The sequence below is a fragment of the Pteronotus mesoamericanus genome, unplaced genomic scaffold (assembly GCF_021234165.1).
Source record: "Pteronotus mesoamericanus isolate MK-2021 breed Mesoamerican mustached bat unplaced genomic scaffold, CSHL_Meso_final scaffold_1066, whole genome shotgun sequence".
NCBI classification, from domain to species: Eukaryota; Metazoa; Chordata; class Mammalia; order Chiroptera; family Mormoopidae; genus Pteronotus; species Pteronotus mesoamericanus.
This window is the reverse complement of record NW_026555299.1, coordinates 321602-344583: the sequence shown is the minus strand read 5'-3', so window position 1 is coordinate 344583 and position 22982 is coordinate 321602. Positions and strand designations below refer to the sequence as shown.

The window sequence follows — 22982 nt, the reverse complement described above, 5'->3', positions numbered from 1 at the left end:
TCTGTGAATTGTCTATTACATCTTTTGCCTATTTATTCTGTTGAGTTGTTTGAATTAAAAAAATAGGTTTCTAAGAGCTTTGTGTATATTTGGACTAATCCCTGGTCAGATGTATGTCAGTTATAAGTTTAGCTCATAGCTTGTCTTTGCACTGTGTTCTGTGTTAAACATTTTTATTTTTAATGTAGTTAATAGTTTAAAAAAATTTTTGGTCATTTTTAGTGCTTTTAATGTCTTGCTTAAGAAATAGTTTCTTAAGTCAAGGCTTAGAAGATACTACTTGATAATTTATTCCAAAAATTTAAAGTTCTCTTTATCATTTAACTTCTTATTTTACTTAAAATTGATTGTGGGGCATTGTGTAAGGAAAGAATTTAATTTAATTTTTTCTAGTATGGAAAACCAAATGTTCCATCATCGTTTATTGAGTAGTCCTTCCCTTCTCCATTGGTCCACAGTGGCCCTTTGGTCGTGCACGAAGGCCCATATGTGTGTGTCTGTTTCTGGGCCAACCCTGCACTGTCTTCATTACTATAGTTTTTTAATGTCTTGTTACTTGGTAGGTCAAATTCATCTAGCTTGTTTTTTTTTTTTTAAAGGAATATCTTGTCTGTTTTGAATCTTCACTTCTTTTAGGAAATATTAAAGCTAAATTGTCAAATTCCACGAAGTAACTTATTGGGATTTTGTTTAGAATTGTAGTATATCTATAGGTTGATATGGGAAGAACTAAATTTTGTGATACTGCATCATCGTGTTCACGTGAGCGATGGAACCTCTCTAGAGACCTGCAGAACCCCGTTCCCGGCTGGAGGGGCTGTGTATCTGTGCCATCCCATGTGCGGCTGTAGAGCCATAGCTACTGAGACCAAGGGGTGGTGTTTCTATTTTTTACTTCATTTTAACAAGTTGAAATGTAAAAAGAAATATAGCTAGTGGATGCCATATCGGACAGCACAGCTCTAGCATTTTCAACTCTTTCCCAGGTTGCAGGAAAGGAGAACAGGGGGAGGGTAAACGGATCACTTTCCTTTTTTGGAGAAGTGTCAAAAGTGCCTCATGACTCTTTTACTTTCATTCTATTTGATAAAAATTAGGCACATGGTGGCCCTTTCTTGCAGGAGATACTGGGAACTATAATATTTTATTCAGTGTAAAATTATGTTCTAAAAATCAGGGTTCTGCTCTGTTCCTAAAGAGGAAGGAGAATGGATGGATGTAGATGGATTGGTTTACAGAATGGATGTAACGACAGGTCTCAGGCAGTCTGTTACATACACCATTACCCACGCCATTAAAAATTTTTCATAAATGGGATTTTTGATTCAGAACTCTTAAGTCTGCATAGTAATTAATTCGGTAAGACTTAATGAGCATGTACTGTGTGCCTGACGTTGATGGAGAAGCTGAGGCACTGGGAGACTAAGTAACTTGTACGGGGAAGGAGAAATGAGTGTTAGAATTGGAAGGACAGCGGACACCGTCCAGACCAACTCTGTCATTTTACGTAGAAATGAAACGAGAGAGTGAGGAGTGGAGAGGAAACGACATGGCCCAAGTTGGCTAATCAATTACTAAACTAGAGCTAGTGCCCAGGTGCATGTTTGGGCTCCTTGTCCAGTCCTTTTTTTTTTTTTTTCTGTTTTTTCTCCTCTTCATTCTTAATCATCTAGTCTGGAAAAGAGTGCCCTTTATGTCTCTCCTTCAAGCTTCTTCCTTTACTACCTCATTACTGGGTGGGAAAACTTTACAGAAATTTCACTGAACTAATTGAAACCCTTCTCTGAGTCATAGTTTATTTGGCAAAATTTCACCCTAGAGAAAAGAAATTCCATGGGGGAAGTTGTTCCCTTGATTATAATGTGTAGCTTAATATATTTTAAGTATTTCAAGGATCTACGCTTTTCATCACAACCCTTGGGCTCTCAGTGGGTGGGTAGGTTTTCTCCATGAAAAACAGGATCTTAAAATCTCTGAGTTTGTTGCTTCCTGTGGCTGTTGTTTATTTCTTAGGTATTATAAATCCATGTATCAACCCAGAACCAGATCTCTTGAACTCCCTGTGCTGCCTTCTTTTGTGACTCATTGTCTACTTTGTTTCCTAAAAGCTCCCAGGAACATGGTGATTTGTCATTGGGCACGAGGTCTAATCCTTGAATTGAGTAACAACCTCTACCCAGTACCATCAAAAGGCAGCCTAGTGTTGTTGAAAGAGCATTGATTTCTGAGTTATTAACCTGGAAAATTCCTAGTATGTGGCTTCAGTATGCTATTAACTTTTTTTTTTCCCCAATTAACTTTGCTCAACCTCTTTCCACCTCATCTATAACAAAGGAGATTAGAATAAAAGTTCTCTCAAACTTTTCAGCTCCCCTCTCATAGTGGCTTAGATAAGTGGGACCTGGATGTACCCCTTTGGGGCCTTCAGTAAAAAATCAGCTAGGGGGGTAACATTAACCAAGATGCCTTGCTTGTCTAGGGACCAGAATTCCTAGAGAGGAATCCTATGCTCCATCCCTGCTGGTTTTCCCAGTCAGAGCGTCTCCTTGAATAGTGATCTCTTCCGGCAGAGTGACTAGCTTGATGCTGCATTGGAAGCACTTGAGTGCATGTGTGAGGACCTTCTATCCAATTCCTTGTTCTAAGGCAGAATGAAGCCACAGCAGATTTTCTGATGTAATGGTAGATAATGTGACTGCAAGTGGTGTGCAAAATTTCTATGTAGACATAGGATGTTGGGCAGGTCAGTTCCTCTCTTTGAGCCTTACCATTCATTTGTAAACAAGGTAGCTGGGTTTGAAGAGTCTTTTTTGGGAAAGGAAGATGGGACAATGAAATAAATTTATCCATTTTTAAAAATTGTAAAGTATATATAGCATACCATTTGTGATTTTAAAGTCCTTTACAGTTTTCTTGTTCTGTGAAGTACCATTGGAAATTACCAAGCGGGAGCCATTACTTCATTCTGAGATCAGTCACATTGGCAGATGAAGCCCTCCCTTATATTTTCTCTGGCCGCTGTTGGTGCTCTGTCATTATTCTCTGGTGCAGAGCCAACAGGTTACCTGATGTAGAGTCTACACACTCTAATGTTTCTTTAGGCTTTCCCACACTTCCTCCAGGGATCTCAGGGAGAGGAGGCCTTTCTCACCATTTGCCTGGGCTGCTGTGACCACGCTCTCGGAGCACCGTCTCTGCGTCCAGGACCTCTCAGTACTTTGGGCAGTGGGGCAAAAGGTGCGGAAGTTATAGTGGAGTAATGGGGGGACAAGACTGTAAGTCAAATTCTCTCCAGAGTATGTGAACATTTGTCGTATAAACATGTTACTGAAGCTGCAAGACTTGTGAAAGTGTTGAAGATTGAAACTTGAAGGCTGGTATTATGGAGTTAAAAAACAGTGCCGAGGACCTTTTGAAAGAGAAGAATGACCAGCGGGAAGATGATTCCCTGAGGCAGAAATGAAGGATACAAGGAATTTAGCAGCTGAAGTGTCTCAAGAGGATTCCTCAATAAGAGGGAGCTATCAAATGCATTGATGATAATGAGAATATGGACTATGAATTTCAGTGGCTCTCCAAATTTGGAATATGTTGTCATGTAGAAAGAATACTGCCTGAAGTCAGAAAGCCTGGTTCTTAGACCCAGAATTCATTACTCTCTGTGTGATCCTGGGGAACTATTTCTCTGGGCCTTAATTGTATAATATATAAACTGTTGTGAGGTTGCTAGTATTTAATGCTGAATGAGTACCTATTGGCTAAATGAATGATATAATGGTAAATGTATTATAAAGTAGTTTACTCTTTCCAATATACTAGAAATAAGTCAAATTGGTGTTCTATCAGTGTTTGTTTATTGCAGGTCTCTCCGTAGCTAAGGTCCAGCACACCAGAATGGCTTCTAGGGCAAGCACAAATAATGTGACTGAATTACTTATCCCAGGTCTTCTCCAGGATCCAGAGGTGCTTTGTGGCGTTTCTTCCCATGAACCTGGCCATGGTTGTTGGAAATGGCCTTTTTGTGACGGTCAATGTCAGTGAGGGTCCATATTCCCCCATGCACTTCCTTAGCTACCCGTCTTTGTTGGAGATGAGTTACTCCTCCATTGTTCCCACTCTGTTGTCCCTAAACTCATCACAGACTTACCTGCCAAGGTGAAGACCATCTCCTTGGAGGGCTGTTTGGTTGAGACCTTCTTCCACCTTTTTGGAGTTGCTGAGATCTGCTGATGGTTGTGGTCTACGTCCGCTAAGTGGCCACCTGCAAACCCCTTCACTATACGACCATCATGAGCCAGCCTGTGTGTCATCTTCCGGTGGCTGGTTCCCACCCGGGGGGGGGGGGGCGTCTAATTCACTCCATGGCCCACATCCTTGTCACTGTCCAGTTGCCCTTCTGTGGTCCCAATGTGATTGCCCCTACTTCTCTGCCCTCCATCCCTTTTTCAGGCTTGCCTGCACTGACACCGCTGTGGAGCAGGTTATTGTGTGGGCCAACAGTGGATTAATCTCCGTCTTCTCCTTCCTCTTCTTGGTGTCCTTCTATATCCTCCTCTTGGTCAACTGGGGGAACCACTCTTCGGGGGGAGGTGCAAAGCCCTCTCCACCTGTGCCTTTCACATCACCGTGGTCCTCTTGTTCTTCGGACCTGCCTCCTTCCTCGACCTGCGACCTTCCTCCTCCTCCCCTGAGGACAAACTGGTGTGCAACTGTGCATCGTGTGCAGCTTCGTGTGCAACTTCGTGGTGGTGTGTTTCACACAGTCGTCCCCGCCATGCTAACCCCCATTATCTGCACACTCAGGAATGCGGAGGGAAAAATTGCCACGAGAAGGTTGTGGGGCAAGAACGTGAATTCAGGGGTGGGATACAAATGAAAACATGGAACAAAAATTAGCAAGAACAGGTTGACCAAATGTGCATTCTGATTTTGGTCAATTAGAAGGAATAGCGCAACAGTTAACCTATTCATATTATGTGTAGTATTTTAGAGGAGCCCTTCTATAGCTGTCTGTACTTTGGAGAATGTTGAAAATTGAGCTACTTTCCCTCTTTCTTCAGTGCTTCGTGTGCAATTTCAGACTTCAGAGTGGGATCACCTGGACTGGAAACTCACCCTATCGTCTTCTACATGCGGAACCTTGGGTTCACTTATTTTACCTGTTGGTGTCGGCATGCTGTGGTATGTGGGAAGATGGCGGTCCTCAGAGATTCAAGTTTATGTTTTGCTTTTTCCCTCTCTCTGAATGTCAGCATGTGGGAGGCCCAGGAAAGCTTTTCTACTTCATTTGCTATCTGGACATCTCTGGTAGGAAGGCAACGGCTCCATTTCCGCCTGAGGGAGAAAGCCTACCTAGCAACCCCAATTTTAATAGTATTAATCGGAGTAGTCTATTTGTTAGGGAACTAGATAAGGATATACAACGAATGTATTTAGAAGTTTTGAAAAGGTGTAACACTGTGAGACTAGCTGTTCAGAAATATACCACTTTACTATGAACTCTCATTTTCACTTGAGAAGAGAGAATTTAGTCAAATCTAGGATTTTCTAATCCAGGAACTTCCATTTTAAAACAGTTCTGTTCATGGTGGAAATACTTTCTCTTGTGTCTTCCGTCCTTTTTTCTAAAGGGTAATTTCACATTCCTGGAGGCTTTTGTATCCTGCCTTCTGTAGTTGATGAGGAGGGTGTACCTGCTCCTTGCCTTCCTTTGGTTCCAGGCTAGCTCTTTCCTCTAGATGCAACTCATTGCACCCTTCCTTAGCATAAACCACATACAGTGGTCCACCGAAAGCTGTGAGAGACAGGAGGGGTTAGCCCCGCTTCCATTATGTTCTGTGGGCTTGGTGTGTTGAGGAGATGTTATATGAATTATATGCCTATTCCTTGCCTCGCAGGGATTCTGCAGTGCAGTCTTCCATTCACTTTTCTTTTGGCTCAGCCCCAACCTTGACTCTACTTCGCCCCCTTCCCCCATAGAATAACTGATCTATGAGCAAATCTTAGCTCAACTTCAAAACAGATCTCATCTTGGAGAGTCCTGGTTCCAGACAAGGTGGAGTAATTATAACCTACCCTTCCCCTCCCACAGAGATGCAGCTATAAACCCTAGACAGAATGCATGGGGAAACCATCTGAGGACTTCGAAAAGCAAATCATAGCAGGCATATTGGGGAAGGAAATCATATTTGAAGTGTCTAATTTTCCCTCTCCGGTTCACTTGGTCTGGACTCAAAAGCTGTGCTGAAGTGGAAGTGTACGCTAGGTACATACAGAAAGAGAACCCCTGTCTTGCTGGTCAGACAAGTGGGTCAGAGAGTGGCTCTCTTCCTTTTCATTTCCCCTCTCTGTTCTTTCCTGTCCCACACAGTGATGACAATGGTGGCTGGGCAGGTGCCTCACACTCTCAGGCAGGAGGACCTTTCTATTTGACCATATGACCCGTGATCTCAAGAGCACGGGACAAATCCCTGTTGCTTTTATTCTCTCTGTGTCCTCCTGGATCTCGGCTGAGGACATAGGCTCAGTTGCGGGAAGTGTGCAGCACAGTGAGACAACGAAAGCCAAGCATCTAGAGGCAGAAGGCATCAGGGAGATAAAGAAGAGGAGGGCACGCAAGAGAGTCGCCCCATAGAACTGTGTGTGACTCCCAGGGCTTACCTTGGAGCTGCAAATGTGTGGATCTGAACTTTACCAGCATCTCCAAGTCTTTGAGAAGCTGGCTTTACAGGTTAAACTACTGCTCGTCTCACCCTGGCCACTGGGTGGTGCACGTGTGGGGCAGATCTGAGTAGCACTGGATTTGATAATTTAATTCACATTGGACTCACAACCCACAGAAGGTGGGTTGGAAATTGCAATCTGAAACCCACAAGATTAATTGCCTGCTAAAATTAAAAGTTCAGAATTCTACTTAATTAAAAAAACCCGAGTGTCACAACATATTTGAAAAAAAAATGAAAACTTCGAAAATTAGTGAAAGACATAAACTTACAGGTTCAAGAAACAGCTAATCTCAAACTGAATGAACTTAAAGGTCCACTGCAGACACATCATAATATCAAGAAGTAAAAGATTTTTAGGCCTCCTAGGACCCTTAGTATCTTTTCCTAGTCACATCGCTCTCTTCCCTCCAACATCGATACTGTAGGACTCTTATGATAAAACTTTGCTTTTCTTTATATTCTTATACTTTTACCACAAGAGTACACATCCCTACATTGGTCTATTTTAAAATTTTAAGTAAATGCTATCATATAGTATGTAATCATTTGTGATTGTATTCTTTGGTCCAACACTTTGTGAGATTCCTTCATGTTGTATTGTACCTATAGTCCACTTATTTTCATTTGCTTTGTTAGTCTGTTGTATGCATATACCATAATTTTTTATTTGTTCTATTGACGATGGATATTTAGGTTGTTACCAGTTTTGTGCTGTTACAAATAGCTCTCTTAACACTCTCAGTGATGTGTCTTTTAGATTTATACTGAGGAGTAGAGTTTCTGGGTCATAAGTTACATGAATATTTGACATTAGCTAATGATCTCCAGTAGTTTTTCAATATGTACTTAGAAAACAATTACACATTTCCACATGAGAGAGAGAGCGCGTTCCTCTATACGGACAACAAACACTTGGTGCTGGCAGTCCTTTCAATTGTAACCTTGCAGAGGGAGCAGCACACTAGTATTTTGTTGTAGTTATAATCACGTTCCCCAGATGACTAAAAAGGTGAGCCTACCCACCCCTGTTATTTGTTTACTGGCCACTGTATATCTTCTTTGCGGAAGTGTGTTCAGATCTCGTGTAGTTGCCTGTCCTTGTCTCAGTGATTTGTAAGGGGCCTTTATATGTTCTATCTCAGTCCTAGTTTTCTGAGAGCAGAAGCTACAATAGAGTAGATGTGTGAGAGACTTGTCAGAGAGATGGAGTGAGGCAAAGTGCGAGGAGCCGTCCGGAATGCACGCAGGTCTGACTCCTGTGTTTGAGAGAGGGAGAAAAGGAAGGTTGTAGACTGCAGTGTAGTTCTAGGATAGTTCAAGATGCAGAAGTTTTGAGTTAAAAGAAAAATCCATCAATAGATGAGTGAATATAAAAGTGGTGGTATGTATAATGCGCTCCCATGTTTTTGGCCCAAACTTTCAGGAAAAAAATCTTTTGTTTTAATTTTTAAATTCAATTATTTATTTATTTATATTTAGAAACAAAACTGATTATCATATTCCAGGGTATTATTTTGCAGATATCGTTATTGTTTTCTACAGTTACACTTTTAATGCATAAGCATAAATAGAAGAATTAAAAACATTTATATACATATGGATTTAGTACTGGCCATGTATAATGTGCATCCTTATTTTCCCTCAAAAATTTGGTCAAAAAGGTGTGCATTATGCATAGCAAAATATGGTATATGCAATGGTATATTAGTTGTCTGTAAAAAAGAATAAAATCTTACCATTTGTGACAACATGGATAGATGTAGAGGGTATTATGCAAAGTGAAATAAATTAGACAGATAAAGACAAATACCAAGTGATTTCACTTATATATGGAACCTAAAATAAACAGACAAACAAAACAGAAACAGACTCACAGATACAGAGAACAGACTGTTGGTTACCAGAGAGAAGAGGTGTTGGGAGATTGGATGAAAAAGGTGAAGGGATTGGGAATTACAGAATAGTTATGGGAGTTTAATGTACAGCATAGGTAATATAGTCAATAATATTGTCATAACTCTGTATGTTTGGGCACTTGACAAATTGGGGGAGCCACTTTGCAAAGTATATCGTTGTCTAATCAGCATGCTCTATACCTGCAACTAATACAAAATAATGTTGTATATAAACTATAATTGAAAAATAAAACAAGTGAAGGGTAGAGGTTAGAGGTTGGAGAATAGAGTTTTGAAGAAAATAAAGAACATTTTAAGTGGTTCCTGAGGAGAATTGGAAAAATTTGTTAATAAAAGAAATATAGTAAGATTGCTGGGCAATGTTGATGGGCCTTTTGAAGTTGGTGAAACAAATTGATAGCAGACTAAATCCTCCCTCTTTTGTGACTTTTTCCAGAAGTTTCAGGGGACAGGTTTGGAGAAAGCTTAGAATGGGATTTATTCAGTTTTGGAGAATTACTGTACGCATGTGCTGAACAAGCAAGAATAGTGAAAATGCAAATGGTTATGGATTTTATGGAGAAAAACTTGCTGCGTATGTCAAGAAGTATTAAAAACATATACTCTGTCAATACTTAGCATGAAAATATATTCATATATATTCATATATTCCATATATTTGCTTTTGTAATTATTTTTCTTATGCTCCTGCTTTGTTTTAGAGGCAGCTCACCCCTTTTAGACTATGCCAGGGACCCTGTCCATCTTATTCACTATGATATTCCTGGCATCTAGCAAAATGCCTGAAAAGGTACTTTCTGAATGTCTGACATGGTGGAAGTGCAATTTCAGTTCAGGTCTGACTCGAGCCTCCCCAGCCTCTCAGCACACCACACAGTAGAGGTGTGGATAGAGGGGAGTGATTCTTTTCTCACAGCAAAGGGGGAGATGAAAGAGATGATGTCCTTGCAAATGCCTAGGACCCATGCTTAGAACACTGAAAATGCTCAATAAATGCTGTTGATTTTTATTTTTGTCCAGTTAGCAATTTCCCCAAAGATGTTGACCCTCTCACACCAGTTTCCGAAACATTGCCATTCCCTTTTCCTTCTGCCACTTTGTGGACTATCTCTCTAGACCCTAGAAGGACAAAGGGCACTTCCAGGAGGCAGAATATAGAGGTCATTCCTTGCAAGAGCAAAACTGTATTCAAGGGGACCAATTAAATAACGGCATCCACATGGTTCCAACCTGTGAAGGAGGCAAAAGCTAGTGCTAACACCCTTTCAGCAAATGATCCTGGGAGGGGAGAGCTGGTCTCCCTTGGAGAGGCAGAAAACACGTACACCCGAAATCCCAATGTTACACTTCTCACCTTATAAATAACCCTTTTCAGGGGAAGGAGGAAGACTTCTCCGAGACTCTGCTGGTGAGTATTCTTAGCCAAAAGCAGAGCTAAGAAACCATCTAAGGTCTGAGAGACCTTCCTCCCTGATGGTAGCAGCAGTGCTTTTGTGGCTTGTCAAAGACACAGTAGACAATGGAAGCTGGTGGCTGTATTGGAAAGGGCACCCAAGTGACCTGGAGCCACGAGTGACCTGGGTTCAGGCTGTGCCTCCGCCATGCAATGCTCATGTGACTTCGGACCAGCTGCACCCAAATGCTCCAAGTCTTCAATCCACCATCTTTAAAATGGAAACAATTGGAAAAGATGGTTTCAAGTGGCATAGGGCTCTTCAGCAAATAAGAGGGAAATGGATGATGCAACAAATTCCCAGCTGCCTGTAAATGAATGACTACCTTTTGATTTTTCACTTACTACTGTTCTAAGGAACTCAGCTCAGATGAGTGTCTGTAACTGATAGCAATTGCCTAAGCTATGCTTTGTCTCATGTAAAACACAATTTGAATTTCATTCAGGAGTTTAGTCATGTGCAACAGTAAAATTTGGGATGCTATGCTTGGAGCTGGCCTAGATGACCCTTTAAGAAGTTTTTCAGCCTCAGCACTTTATGATGTTAGGATGCAAAAATACAAAACCAAACCAAACCCCGCACTTGGAGACCAGTTGATGTCCTCAGTTCCAGTCAGTGTAAGTTTTCTATAATATATTTTAAAAATTAAATAAAAGAAAAATGCAACTCAAATAAAAAAAATGCAGTGGAACAATTGTACTATATTCATGTTACTTTCCATGAAATAATTTTGTTTCTAATGGACAACTGAAACAAAAGAATTTTTTCTCTGCTAGTTTTTAACAAATAATTTATTTTGTACTTTCACACATTTAAATCACAGCAATGAACCAGCTTGACATTTTTCTTTTTGGGCATATAAATTTATTATTTATCTAAATTTTATGTTATGATTTCTACTCTTGTATTTTGCATTGGGATCAGTATTAAGGCATTTTTATATTTATAATAAAGTTATAAATATAATTTTGATTTCTTAAGCCACAAGAAAAATTTGTTGCCCATGGAATTGATGATAGTGATATCAGAGATGCCATTAATTAAATGTTTATCCCATCCAGGCTTGGTACAGACATTTGACAATGCACTGTTTTAATTTACTTTTCTCTGCAACCTCAGGGTAGAGCAGTATTTTAAATTTTATTTCTTAGGTACTAATATTGAGTCTCTGAATAGTTATCCATGATTATACAGTCAATAATTGACAGGGAAAAGAATCAAACCCAGATGAGTTTAAGAGAGAGTCTAGTACAGCAAAGGCCACAGACTCTAGCTAGTGAGCCTGCCAGCCCTGTCATGTATTAGCTGAACAGGCTTCTGTAAGTTGCTAAATGGGTGCCTGACTTTCTTCTTCTGTAGCAATGAAGATAAAGATAGCAATCCAACTCATGGGGATGAGGTGAGGATTGAGCTAACATATATGTTAAGACAGGACAGTGCTTGGCAAAGATTAAATTCTACACAGGCGATTGGTCTTTTTACTGCTGTCTGTGCTGTTGGCCACAAAGTTCTACTCTGAAATGGTCCCCATCAGACTTGTCACTTGCAGAAGCTGTATTTGCCTTCTTGCAACAAAGCATGGATTTAGAAAAGGGGACGGCTTCCTGATCAATACAGAAGTGTTCTCTCCAGTGTTTCTCATATCTGGGTGTCTCTTTCTTCCTCTGACACTTAATGGTTTTCCTTTAGTTCTCATTAATTAAATGAGAGCAGATCTTTAGCAAGTTGAGAGATTTAGCCACCTTAAGAAGGTCCGTGTTTTCAGGAAAATAACAGACTGGTGTGGATGAGATGACAGTTTTTTGTTTAATCAAAACAAAGGCACAGGCATTTCCTTAATGTTATTAGGAGAATAAAGGGTGAGTAGGAATGTTCTGCCATATGAGATCCTAATTTACAGCTGGTTTAGACAGGGCATCTTTTCTCCCTGCCCCCATAGCTTCCTTTATATAGTGAATACACAGATAATCATTTAACAGAATCTTTCACTGATGCTCACCAAACTACCAAACTTTTTTTTTTTTTTTTTTAACCTTTGACTCCTCCCTGTAGATTGCAGAGGGATGACCAGTAGCTTTAACCAGAAGAATTTTACCAGGCCCAAGAAAAGCAAAACACAGAGCATGTAAAACATGTAAAGCAATGGGCAGGGGTAATTTAGATTGGCTTCCAAGACATGAGCTTGTCCACAGCCTGGGGAGAGAGTGGGAGTAAATGCGCAGGGAGAGAAATGGAGAAGTTGGGAAGTCTCTAGCTGCAGCTCCCAATCCTGCTTTCCTCGGTTTTACATGAGTTTGTGTTACTACCAGAAACACCTGCAACAGAAAGTGTAGCAAGCCTTACTGCACGGCCCGAGAAGAAAGATTTAATGTGTAGACTGTACATGCGGAGGTTTCAGGAGACCTGAAATAGTCATGGTATTCTCAAGGGCCATTGTGTCTATGTGGAACCACGCTGAAAATTTTCAGAGAGGGATTTCAGATGAATTAGAACACGAATGTCAGCCAAATGTTCGATTTTGGTATTAGAAAAAGAAATTAAACTTTAGATAATTAAATTATTATTTTCATGTAGTAACTTAGAGATCTAGTTAGTGCCCCAGTCATGCTCAAGTTAGCAGATACAAATATGCTGACCTTTTGTGATTAACACAGTAAATTGGTACAAGAATTTTGGAACAGAAAAGATTAGGAGGGGCAGAGGAAAGTGGGTATAGATAATAGAAACCTTGCAACATTTTCCTTCCAGAATTCTGTTATGATTATGCTTCTCTCTTGACTTTATAGGCAATACTGTGCCTGCAGTCTCAGTGTCCTTGGACTATGGAAACGTCACACAATATCACAGAATTTTTCATGCTGGGATTGTCACAGGACCCAGAAGTACAGAGAGTTCTTTTTGTGGTCTTTTTGATCATCTATGTGGTCACAGTTTGTGGCAATGTGCTCATTGTGGTCACCGTCATCTCCAGTCCCACCCTGGCTTCCCCCATGTATTTCTTTCTGGCCAATCTGTCCTTTATTGACACCTGTTATTCTTCTTCTCTGGCCCCTAAGCTCATCGCCGACTCCTTGTATGAGGGGAGAATCATCTCTTACGAGGGTTGCCTGGCTCAGCTCTTTGGAGCCCATTTTCTGGGAGGCGCTGAGATCATCCTGCTCACGGTGATGGCCTACGACCGCTATGTGGCCATCTGTAAACCCCTGCACTACACGATTGTCATGACTAGGCATCTCTGTGTCCTGCTAGTGGGGGTGACTTGGCTAGGGGGCTTCCTGCATTCATTTGTTCAGCTCTTCCTGGTCCTTCAGTTGCCTTTCTGTGGGCCCAACATAATTAATCACTTTGTCTGTGACTTGTACCCCTTGCTGGAACTCGCTTGCGCCAACACATACGTCATTGGCCTGCTCGTGGTTGCCAACAGTGGTGTGATCTGCCTGTTGAACTTCCTCTTTCTGACTGCCTCATACATTGTCATCCTGTGCTCCTTGAGGTCCCACAGTGAAGAGGGGAGACGCAAAGCCCTCTCCACTTGTGGGGCCCACTTCACAGTTGTTGCCCTGTTCTTTGTGCCCTGTATGTTTACTTATATGCGTCCTTCATCTACTTTACCTATAGATAAGAACATGGCAGTATTTTATGGTATTCTGACACCTATGTTGAATCCACTCATTTACACCCTGAGAAATGAAGAGGTAAAAAATGCCATGAAAAAGCTCTTCACACAGTAAGACATTGCAGGTGGATAATGACTGGTAAAGCAGATACTAAAAATGACTGTATTGCTGTAAGTGTAACAAACCGAAACTTTTTTGTTACCAAAAATCACTGTATTTCATCTTTTCTATTCATTCACTATCAGAGACTTTTATGGTTTACTTAGTCTTTTCACTTGAATTGAATAATTTGATTAAAAACAACTATATGAAATGTATATGGCATGAATGAGTATTATCCCTGTTTTAGATATCCTGATATTTTTATCAAGTATCTGACTTTGAAGTGCCTAAACTAAAACTCATAATCAGATATTTGTGATTCATTATCTAAATCTTTAAATAGCAATCCATGTTGATATCATTTGAGTCTGTGTGATAATTGAGTTGTGTAAATGTGAGACAAAATACAATGTAAAGCAAAGTACTTCATGCTTAGCTATATATAAGAGTCTGTGTGCATCTAGACCTGGCCTCTGTTTCTTTTTGTCACCCTTTGTGACATCAGCAGTATGTCTGCTATGCTGGGGCAGTGAGGGTACAAACTTGACTCTGGAACAAGATCAACCTGAGTTTGATTCTTTCTTTCTGTGCTTACTAATGGCATGACCTTGACTAAGTGACCAAAACTTTGTAAGCCTCTGATGCTCGTCTTCAAAATAAATGAAGATAATAGTACCTAAAGTGTTACTGTGAGAATTAAATTAGATAATCTATGCAAAATTCTTAATCAGATTTCTGGCACATGTACTCCCAACACATTTTACCTGATATTATTATATGCACCTCAACCTTTTCTTTACCTTCCAAAAGGAGATTGCTTTCTTTTGCTTTTTTATCTCTACTAAGTTTGAAATATGCTGTGCTTAGAACAGAGTGGTTTATTTTTGGGCCAATGACGCAAGGTGGACTTTCATTCCTCCTCTTTCTGTTTCAAACTCCAAGGGAATCCAATGTCCTGGAATCTGAAACATCCATCTATGTTCATCCTGTTCCTTTTCTGGTTTTACAAACTCTGATTATATCCCTTCTGGGGCTTCACCCTTTAAGGTTGTAGGTTCCCATAATTTGTAATAAACTTATCCTTTGTTTGACAGATAATCTGTAAGTCACCATCATATCCATTTTTTACACTATAAAAAAAACAAACTGGAAGTTAATATGAAAAGCAATTTCTCTACTGTAAATATTCAAAATTAGTCTTCAATAACCAATAAATTCAGATCATTGGGAAAAAATGATTTTACCCCCAAATTCTATATCTAACAAAAACAATGTTTTCTGAATTCTTGGGCAAAATAAATATTCTTTTCTTTCACTTTGTCACATTTTGAAGTCTAATTAATGACAGCTAGATATAACTGAGACCTTGAATTCTATACCTATTCATTTCTGCTATTAGATAATAATTGAGCTAATATTCCAATCAAGTAAAAAAATATGAAGTCATAGTGAGGCTTACTTAAAAACAGTCTATCTATTTGCCAGCTTGATACAATTTTATTCTGAGACTATCAAGAAAAGCATATTCACTTTAGTTGACACTTGAAAAGAACTTCTATTTTTAGGACAGTTAAAGCATCAAATAACATGAAGGATGGATCCTATTGCACCCTTGGGTTTGTTGTCAGAATCATGACTAATAATGGCCCAACTAACTTATAAATGAATTAAGGACAGAGAGAAATTAAGGTCAGAAATTTTCTGCCTCAAAACATACAAAATAAGTCCTCAGGTCATGACTTTATTCACAGAAGGTGCTCAACAAACATTAAAATCATCATCATCATCATCATCATCATCATCATCATCTTATTTTAAGCACATTGCTTACATATATTTACAAGATTTTCACTCATAGGAAATTTTGGCAAAATATCTATTTTTCAAAGGACTTCATACATAGTGAGATCTAACTTGTAATAAAGTCCTGAGAACATGAGGCATGTCAGCATCAACATAATATTTGACTCCCTGGGTGAGAACTCTCCTGAAAACAAGTTTCTGGGCTCTTCCCTAGGAATCACAAACTCAGTGCAGACACAGTTCTTTTGGTCTCTGGCCCTGGCCCCTCCAACCACCCCATTTTTTTTAGAGGACCAGGACTGGACAGGATCCATCATTTGTGAGAGCTTTTGAAGCGAGTTCTGCTCAGATCTCAAATCACTCTAACCAGCTCTCCATTCGTCACTGCAGAGCTATGTAAGGGTATTTCCATCATATAGTAAGGTGTTGATGATGGGCTAGCTCTTGGTGTCTAGAGACCTGCTCACTGTCTCCATTAAGATTCATTGTTGAGATAGTAACTCATTGTTATGTTGGCTGTCCTTGTAAATGGATGGCATTTAGGATATATTTTGAAGTGAAGTGAGGCTGAGGCAGATGTTTGACCCTCCTGTGAACATGGTTAGTGAATGAGAGTAGCAGTGACCTTGGGCTTCTCTATCAGGAGCTACAGTCCCCGGCATATCTTGTGCTCTCGTAGTATCTCTGAAGGCTGTACTAGTATCTGAGCAATTTTCACTATCTTTCAGCTGACTCTTTTTTCATTTTAAATTATTGTTCTACTGAATACATAAATTCAGTGATTTTTCCATACATGTCACATTTTTATGTTGATTGGCAGTGTCCCTTCGGTCAATAACCTGTAAATGCAAAAAGTTTCTAATTGTAAGAAACTTTAGTCATCATTTAATCAAATAATGATATTTTATTAAAAAGAAGCTATTGAAGGTTTCAGAAAGCAAAGGGAGCAAAATCTACTTAAACTCCTATTATTTTGACATTCAGACCATTATCCTTCCAACTAGTAACACTTATTCTTAAAATATGATTTTGTTTTTATTTTCTCTATTCACATGAATTGTTACCCAAGATTACTTTTTGGGTCCAGAGCTTCCTCATGGCATTTTTTGCCTCTGAGTTTCTGAGGGTGTAGATTAAAGTATTTAACATGTGTATTACCATAGTATAAGACAGAACCACTGCTTTATCAATGGGAAAGGTGATTATGGGCCAAAGGTACACAAATATACAGGGTACAAAGAATAAGAGAACTACAGTAGCAATGGAGGCGCAGGTGGAGAGAGCCTTCCATTATCCTTCAGTGTTGTGAGTTCTGAGCAAAGGATGAGGACATAAGAGGTGATAAGAATGGAAAAAAATGAACATACCCATTAGTCCACTGTTGGCAGTGACAAAAAGTCCAAAGATACGATTGTCAGAGCAGGAGAGTTTTAGCAGAGGGAAAAGGTCACAGATGAAATGGTCAGTGACATTGGGGCCACAGAAAGGCAGCCAGACAATAAAAAGAATTTGAATCAGAGTGTGTAGAAATTCCCTGGCCCAGGCCTTGGCCACCAGGAGGCCACACATGTGCCTGTTCTGCGTGATTGGTAGTGCAGAAGCTTGCAGATGGCCATGTTGCGCTCATAGACCGTCACCAGGAGTAGGATGATCTCAACTCCTCCACAGAAATGTTCAGCAAAGAGCTGAGCCGTGCACCCACTGAAGGAGATAGTTTTCTTTTCAGCGAGTAAATCAAATATCATTTTGGAGGCTATGGTAGAAGAGTAGCAGCCATCTATGAAGGACAAGAAAGGAAGAAAAAAATATATGGGGAGTCTAAGGCTCGGCTGGTGGTGACTGTCACTACAACGAGTAGGCTGCCTGCCACAGTGAGAAAGTAGATGAGTGTAAACACAACCAGCAAGAGTCTTTTAACCTGTGGGCTCCGTGTCAGGCCAAGCAGGATGAATTCTGTCACCCCGTTCCTTTGCTCCGTAAATCCATTTTAGCATTTGGGTACTTGACTTATCTGTGAAGGGCACAGGGGTAGCAATTGTGGCAGATAAATTTTGATGAAGCAAATAATTTCTGTCAGGGTGGTCTACTGTAAGACTGATGGAAACGCCAGGCAAATAAACCCAAGACTTAAAGTTGGGCCATATTATTAGTTAAATAATGAATACATAGCGGTCTCTTTCTAGCAGCCCTCTGCTCTGGTACCTCCCCCTCCCACTCTCATTCATACAAGAGTATACATAACACAGTTTTATGACTTGACATTTCAGATACCTTTCCTGTAATTAGACATGAATAAATATTCTACCAGCAGTTGCCATAGTATTTACCCCAAAGAAAAACAGGGATAAAGAGAAGACCCGTAGAGAAGCAGAGGCTTGAATTCAAGAGTCTATTCTCGTGTGCCTCTTATCTAGTCACTTGTGCTGATGAGGCAAAACTTCAGAGCTTCAGGGTTCATTATTATTACTATTTTTAGTTTGTTTCAAGGTGAATATAAAACATCAAATTAATTCAATTTTAAATTAGGAATGATGTAGTTGCATTCCAGAAAAACAACTGAGTGAATGTTCGAGGGTCCAGTAAGACATGCCTGGCAGTTACACCGTGAGCGTATACTGCCCTTAAACACTGTTGTCTAAGGCTAGTGCCAAACCAGAAGGAAGAAGAACATCCTGCAGAGGGTGAAGCAGACAGACAGCATGAGGCAGTGAGAAATTCCTAGATTTATTTGAAATGTTAGAATTCACTATTTGGAGAATTTGTGTCATGTTTAGGTTTCAGGGTCATTTTGCAAATCAAAACTCAGTATAAGGAAGATTAGAAAAATTTGTGGGACCTCTTTACAAAACAGCTACATTGAAAATGAGGAGGAAACAAAATAATTTGTTGGACAAAGAGTCTTCTTTATAGTCAGAAAGAGTATTTTTTCACTTTTTTCACTGATTAGTAGCCATATGACGTTGTGTACAAATCTTAGTCTACTATGCCTAAACTTCTTCACATATAAGATAGGAAAAATAGCAAATGGCATAGAGGACTAAAGAACATAATTATTGCATAGGCCAAAATTTTACCCTAAAGGTAAAACATATAGCTTTCCACACAGTCTAAATTCTTGAAAAAAGAATAAAAATGAAAAAATTCACATATTATTATTCTTGAAATATTTGATTTTTATAATATTAAGAAAGAAGATAAAGAGGGAAAAATGAACTAAGTATTCAACTTAAAAGTTTAGAAAAACAACCAATTCAGAAAAAAGATTGAATGCAGAGGTCAATACATCAAGCAATAGAAAAATATTAGACTTGATAAATAATTTCAAAAGATTTTTAGTATTTTAAAAATACAAATAAAGTTGATGAGCACCGATAAGCTCAAGAAGAAGCAAATATAGTCAAATGGCAGAAGGATGTTATTTAAAGATAACATTGAAAAGAATATGCATAGTTCATAAGATATTTTTCAGTAATTGGATGGGCAATTCTCAACATTGTGTCTTCTCCCAATGCCATCACCAAAAGCAATACAAAACAAAACCAAACCAAAGAGAGAGAGAGAAAAGAAAAAAGTAACCAAGCAGCATGTATTAAAGTCTTCAAATAAAACATAGATCTGTTCAAAAACAGAAAAACAAAGAAGTAATGTATATCTAATCTCTGGGTGGGGAAAGAGCATTTAAGTGAAGTGCAGTGGTATAGACATAGGACAAAATTAATGGGTCCGATCACAGAAAAATATGGAATACACTGGAAAAATACTTGCAACAAGTATAACAGATTGCAATTATTATAGAAATAAGTTTTACAAAAATGGTCTACTCACAGCATTATTAAAGTAGAGGAAAATAATAAAAAGGTAATTCTCAGACAAAACATTAGACGTCTACAAGACATTAGACATGCGTGAGCAAGGGGGTGCGGGAGAGCGAGCGGGGCTGGATTAGCAGCTCTCCATGACTGTGTTTAGGAAGTGATTCTAGAGTCTGGGACCTAAATCCCAGAATGCCCCATTTGTGGGAGTGTGGGTGCATAAGCCAGTCAGAGTCTGTAAAATAGTCTCAATAGTACTGTTACAGGGAAGATTGTACACAATAACACGTGGAAACCTCTAAGTCAGTGCACAACTGATATTCTACTGTGAATGCCATGAGGATTATTTAAAGAGCAGGTTAGAGGAACTGTTCTTTAAATAATAAAAATCTGAATCAAGCTTAAGAGTAAGAGTTTTGCTGGTTCTTCTATGTCTATATTATGTTGGGCAAATTCCTCAGCCTCTTTATACCTGAATTCCTGCATCTATAAAAAGGGGGTGATAATGCTACCTATCACAGGACTGCTATGGGGGTTCTATGACACAAAGCATATAACATGCTTAGTTAGATCAGTGCCTGGCAAAGGGTAAAGGCTCATTGTCTGTTGTCATTTTCTGTTATAGGAAATCAGGGCTCATGGTGTGAATGATTCAGAATCTTGGCTAGAATTTTCTCTATCAATCAATCAATCATCTATCCTTCCATCGATCTTGTCTTCTTTACTTTTATGGTTGACAGAATCTGGGAAAATACAGAAATTAGGAAAGAAGAAACCAAGTTTTAAAATACTAAATAAACACTGATTCATGATTCATTAGAATTCTGAAATCTTTCTCTGAGTGATCTTCTTTTTACTAAAAAATCTGACAGTGAAGTTGAGAGTCCTTGGAAAGTTGTAAGAGATAAAAGAAATGTGCATACAATGAGAACTAACAATTGATGAGCACTCTGTATTTATGTCTCTCTGCTAAGTATGGTATTTTATCTAATTCTCACATAATCCACGTGAGGGAGGAATTAATAATTCTGTTTTATGTTTAAGGAAATTGATGCTCACAATAAGCATCATTTGATCAAGGTCAAAAAAGCTAATATTTGGTAGAGCTTTGATTTAAATGCCAACTGATGTACTTTCTAAGCCAGAGCTCTAACAATTGTGTCATTGTAGTGCATTGGACACTGATTCCATGACGGGTCCCACACACTGTGAATGGTTGGGGACAGCATGCTGATTCAGACCGGCTGAGTATTGTTTAGAGGCTTTGGTTCTGCCACCAGTGGCAGGTAGGACACACTCCTCAGATAGATGCCCGGTATAATGGCGACCATAGGGGAGCTCCATTTCAATGAGTCAGAAAGGAAATCATGAGGAAAATTAGAAAACACTTTGGAATGAATAAAAGTGAAAACACAATGCACCATAACCTATGGGGTGCACCTAGGTCAGTGCTTTGTGGGATATTTATAGCTATAAATACCTATGTCAATAAAAGAAGAAAGATGCCAAGTCAATAACCTAAACTTTCCTATTAAGATACTGGGATAAAAAAAAACAAAACAAAACAAAATAAAGCCAGTGCAAACAGAAGGAAGGCAGTGACAAAGATTCGAACAGAAATATAAGAATTAGAGAATAAAGAAAACTACAAGACCAAAAAATGGATTTTTTGAACAGATCGCCAAAGCGTTAAAATTTTAGCTAGTTTGACTTAAAAAAGAGATGGAAGATTCCAACTATTAAAATCAGGAATGAAAGCAGGCACATTACTACCAACCTTACAAAAATAAAGATTATAAGGGGATGCTATGAACAGTTGTTTACCAACAATTTACATAATAGATGAAACAGACAAATTCTTAGTAATACACAAACTACTGAAACTGATGCAAATGAAATAGACAGTCTGAATATACTTGTGCTGGGGATGATGAAGGCTGACATCAAAAGCCAGGTTAAGCGCTTGGCAAAGCGGCGCTTGACCGCTTGATATCAGCAAAGCGGAGCAAGCTGGCAACTGGCGACAGCCCGAGCCTGGGGGCGGGGGGCGAAGGGGGTGTTGAGAAGGGAGTAGATACCCGCAAGCTTCTGCTGAAGACGACTGCAACCTTTGCAGAAGAAAGTTCTATCATGTAGGTAGCCTGGGAAGGGAGCAATCCTTGCCCACAGCCTTCCCCTAAGGCTGCAAAACTCCCTTGAGCTTTATCTAACCAACCCCTCTAAAATAAGGCGGAGACTTTGGTCATGGTCATTGTCATTGTCCTTGTCTCTCCATCAGAGGACAATGCCCCACCTGGTGCCTGCTTTTCTCTAAATTGTCTTGTGTTGTGTCTTTGTGTTGTGTTGTCTTTTCAAAATCTCCTGTTGCTCCCACTCAGGGACCACTAATCCACATGGTCTCGGCAACTTATAATGAGTTAAGAGATTGAGTTAGTAATGTCAATTAAAAAAAAACACAACTTCCCCCACACACAAAAAAGCAGGCCAAGATGGCTTCACCTGGATGTGAATTTTACTGAACTTCTAAGGAAGAACAAATACCAATCCTTGACAAACTCTTCCAAAAAAGATAAGAGAAAGGAACACTTTCCAAATCATTATATAAGACCAGTGTTATCCTGATATCTAAATTAGACAAAGATATCACGAAAAGAAAACTGCAACCAACTCTTATAAATATAGATACAAAAATACTCAATAAAATACTAACAAACTGAATCCAGTAGCCTATAAAAAGGATTATACTCCAAGTGGGATTTATTTTAGGAATGCGAAGATGGTTTAATATATAAAAATCAATCAATGTAATACACCATATTAGCAGGATAAAAGATATAATGCTCAGTAATGGTAGATGCTATTATTACTATTTTCCCGAGTACTCTATCCGCTGCCTATCCACACATTTAAGTATAGCAGCTGTTTCAGCTCTTATGCTATGTTATTTAAACAACACCCTCTCCTAAAGCTGTAGAGTACTTGCTTTAGTATATGTTTGCAAGGTGGCAGAACATACATGGCTTTTCAGGTCTCCATTGTCTGAGGATATCATGTGTGGAGAAAGTCTGAAGAAATCTGTTTAGTCAGGCAAGGCTTCTCTCACTAGATGGCCAATGGAATTCCTAGACTCCCCCCAAAAGTCAACAAAAGAGATAAAAATTAACCTTTTAATATTTTTGTACCATACAAGTTGGTGCTAGAATTTTAGCCTTCAATTGGCCTCCAACTCTAGATATCATTCTGCCTGAAAATATGTCAAGTTGCAAAATTGCTGCAACTAGAGTATGACCTGATGTGTGTATAGAACAGTTGAGAAGCTGACTCAGTACCTCAACCTCCTCTGTTGACCTCAGCCAGAGAGGACATTTCCTCAGGGACACACCACCTGAATTGAAGCCCCATGTTGTTGTTTACACGACATAGAGAGTCCTTTATACCCCATACTCAAGGACTTATAAGAAGGGTGCTTTATCACATCGTTTTCTAGGCTGGGAATATAGGCTATTACTACATAAGGTTAAATGCAGGAAGAAGAACCAGTCAGGAGAAGATG

General features: G+C 39.4%; 1 protein-coding gene and 1 pseudogene across 1 annotated transcript; one reads left to right on the top strand and one right to left on the bottom strand.

Annotated features, from left to right (window-relative positions):
- The first annotated feature begins 12917 nt into the window (after positions 1-12917).
- LOC129081503 (olfactory receptor 4C3) lies at positions 12918-13826 on the top strand. The gene has a single exon (XM_054587169.1). The coding sequence runs from the start codon at positions 12918-12920 to the stop codon at positions 13824-13826; it is 909 nt and encodes a 302-aa protein (XP_054443144.1).
- A 2835-nt stretch (positions 13827-16661) lies between these two features.
- Positions 16662-21561, bottom strand: LOC129081469 (olfactory receptor 4C5-like; annotated as a pseudogene).
- Between the last annotated feature and the right edge of the window lie 1421 nt (positions 21562-22982).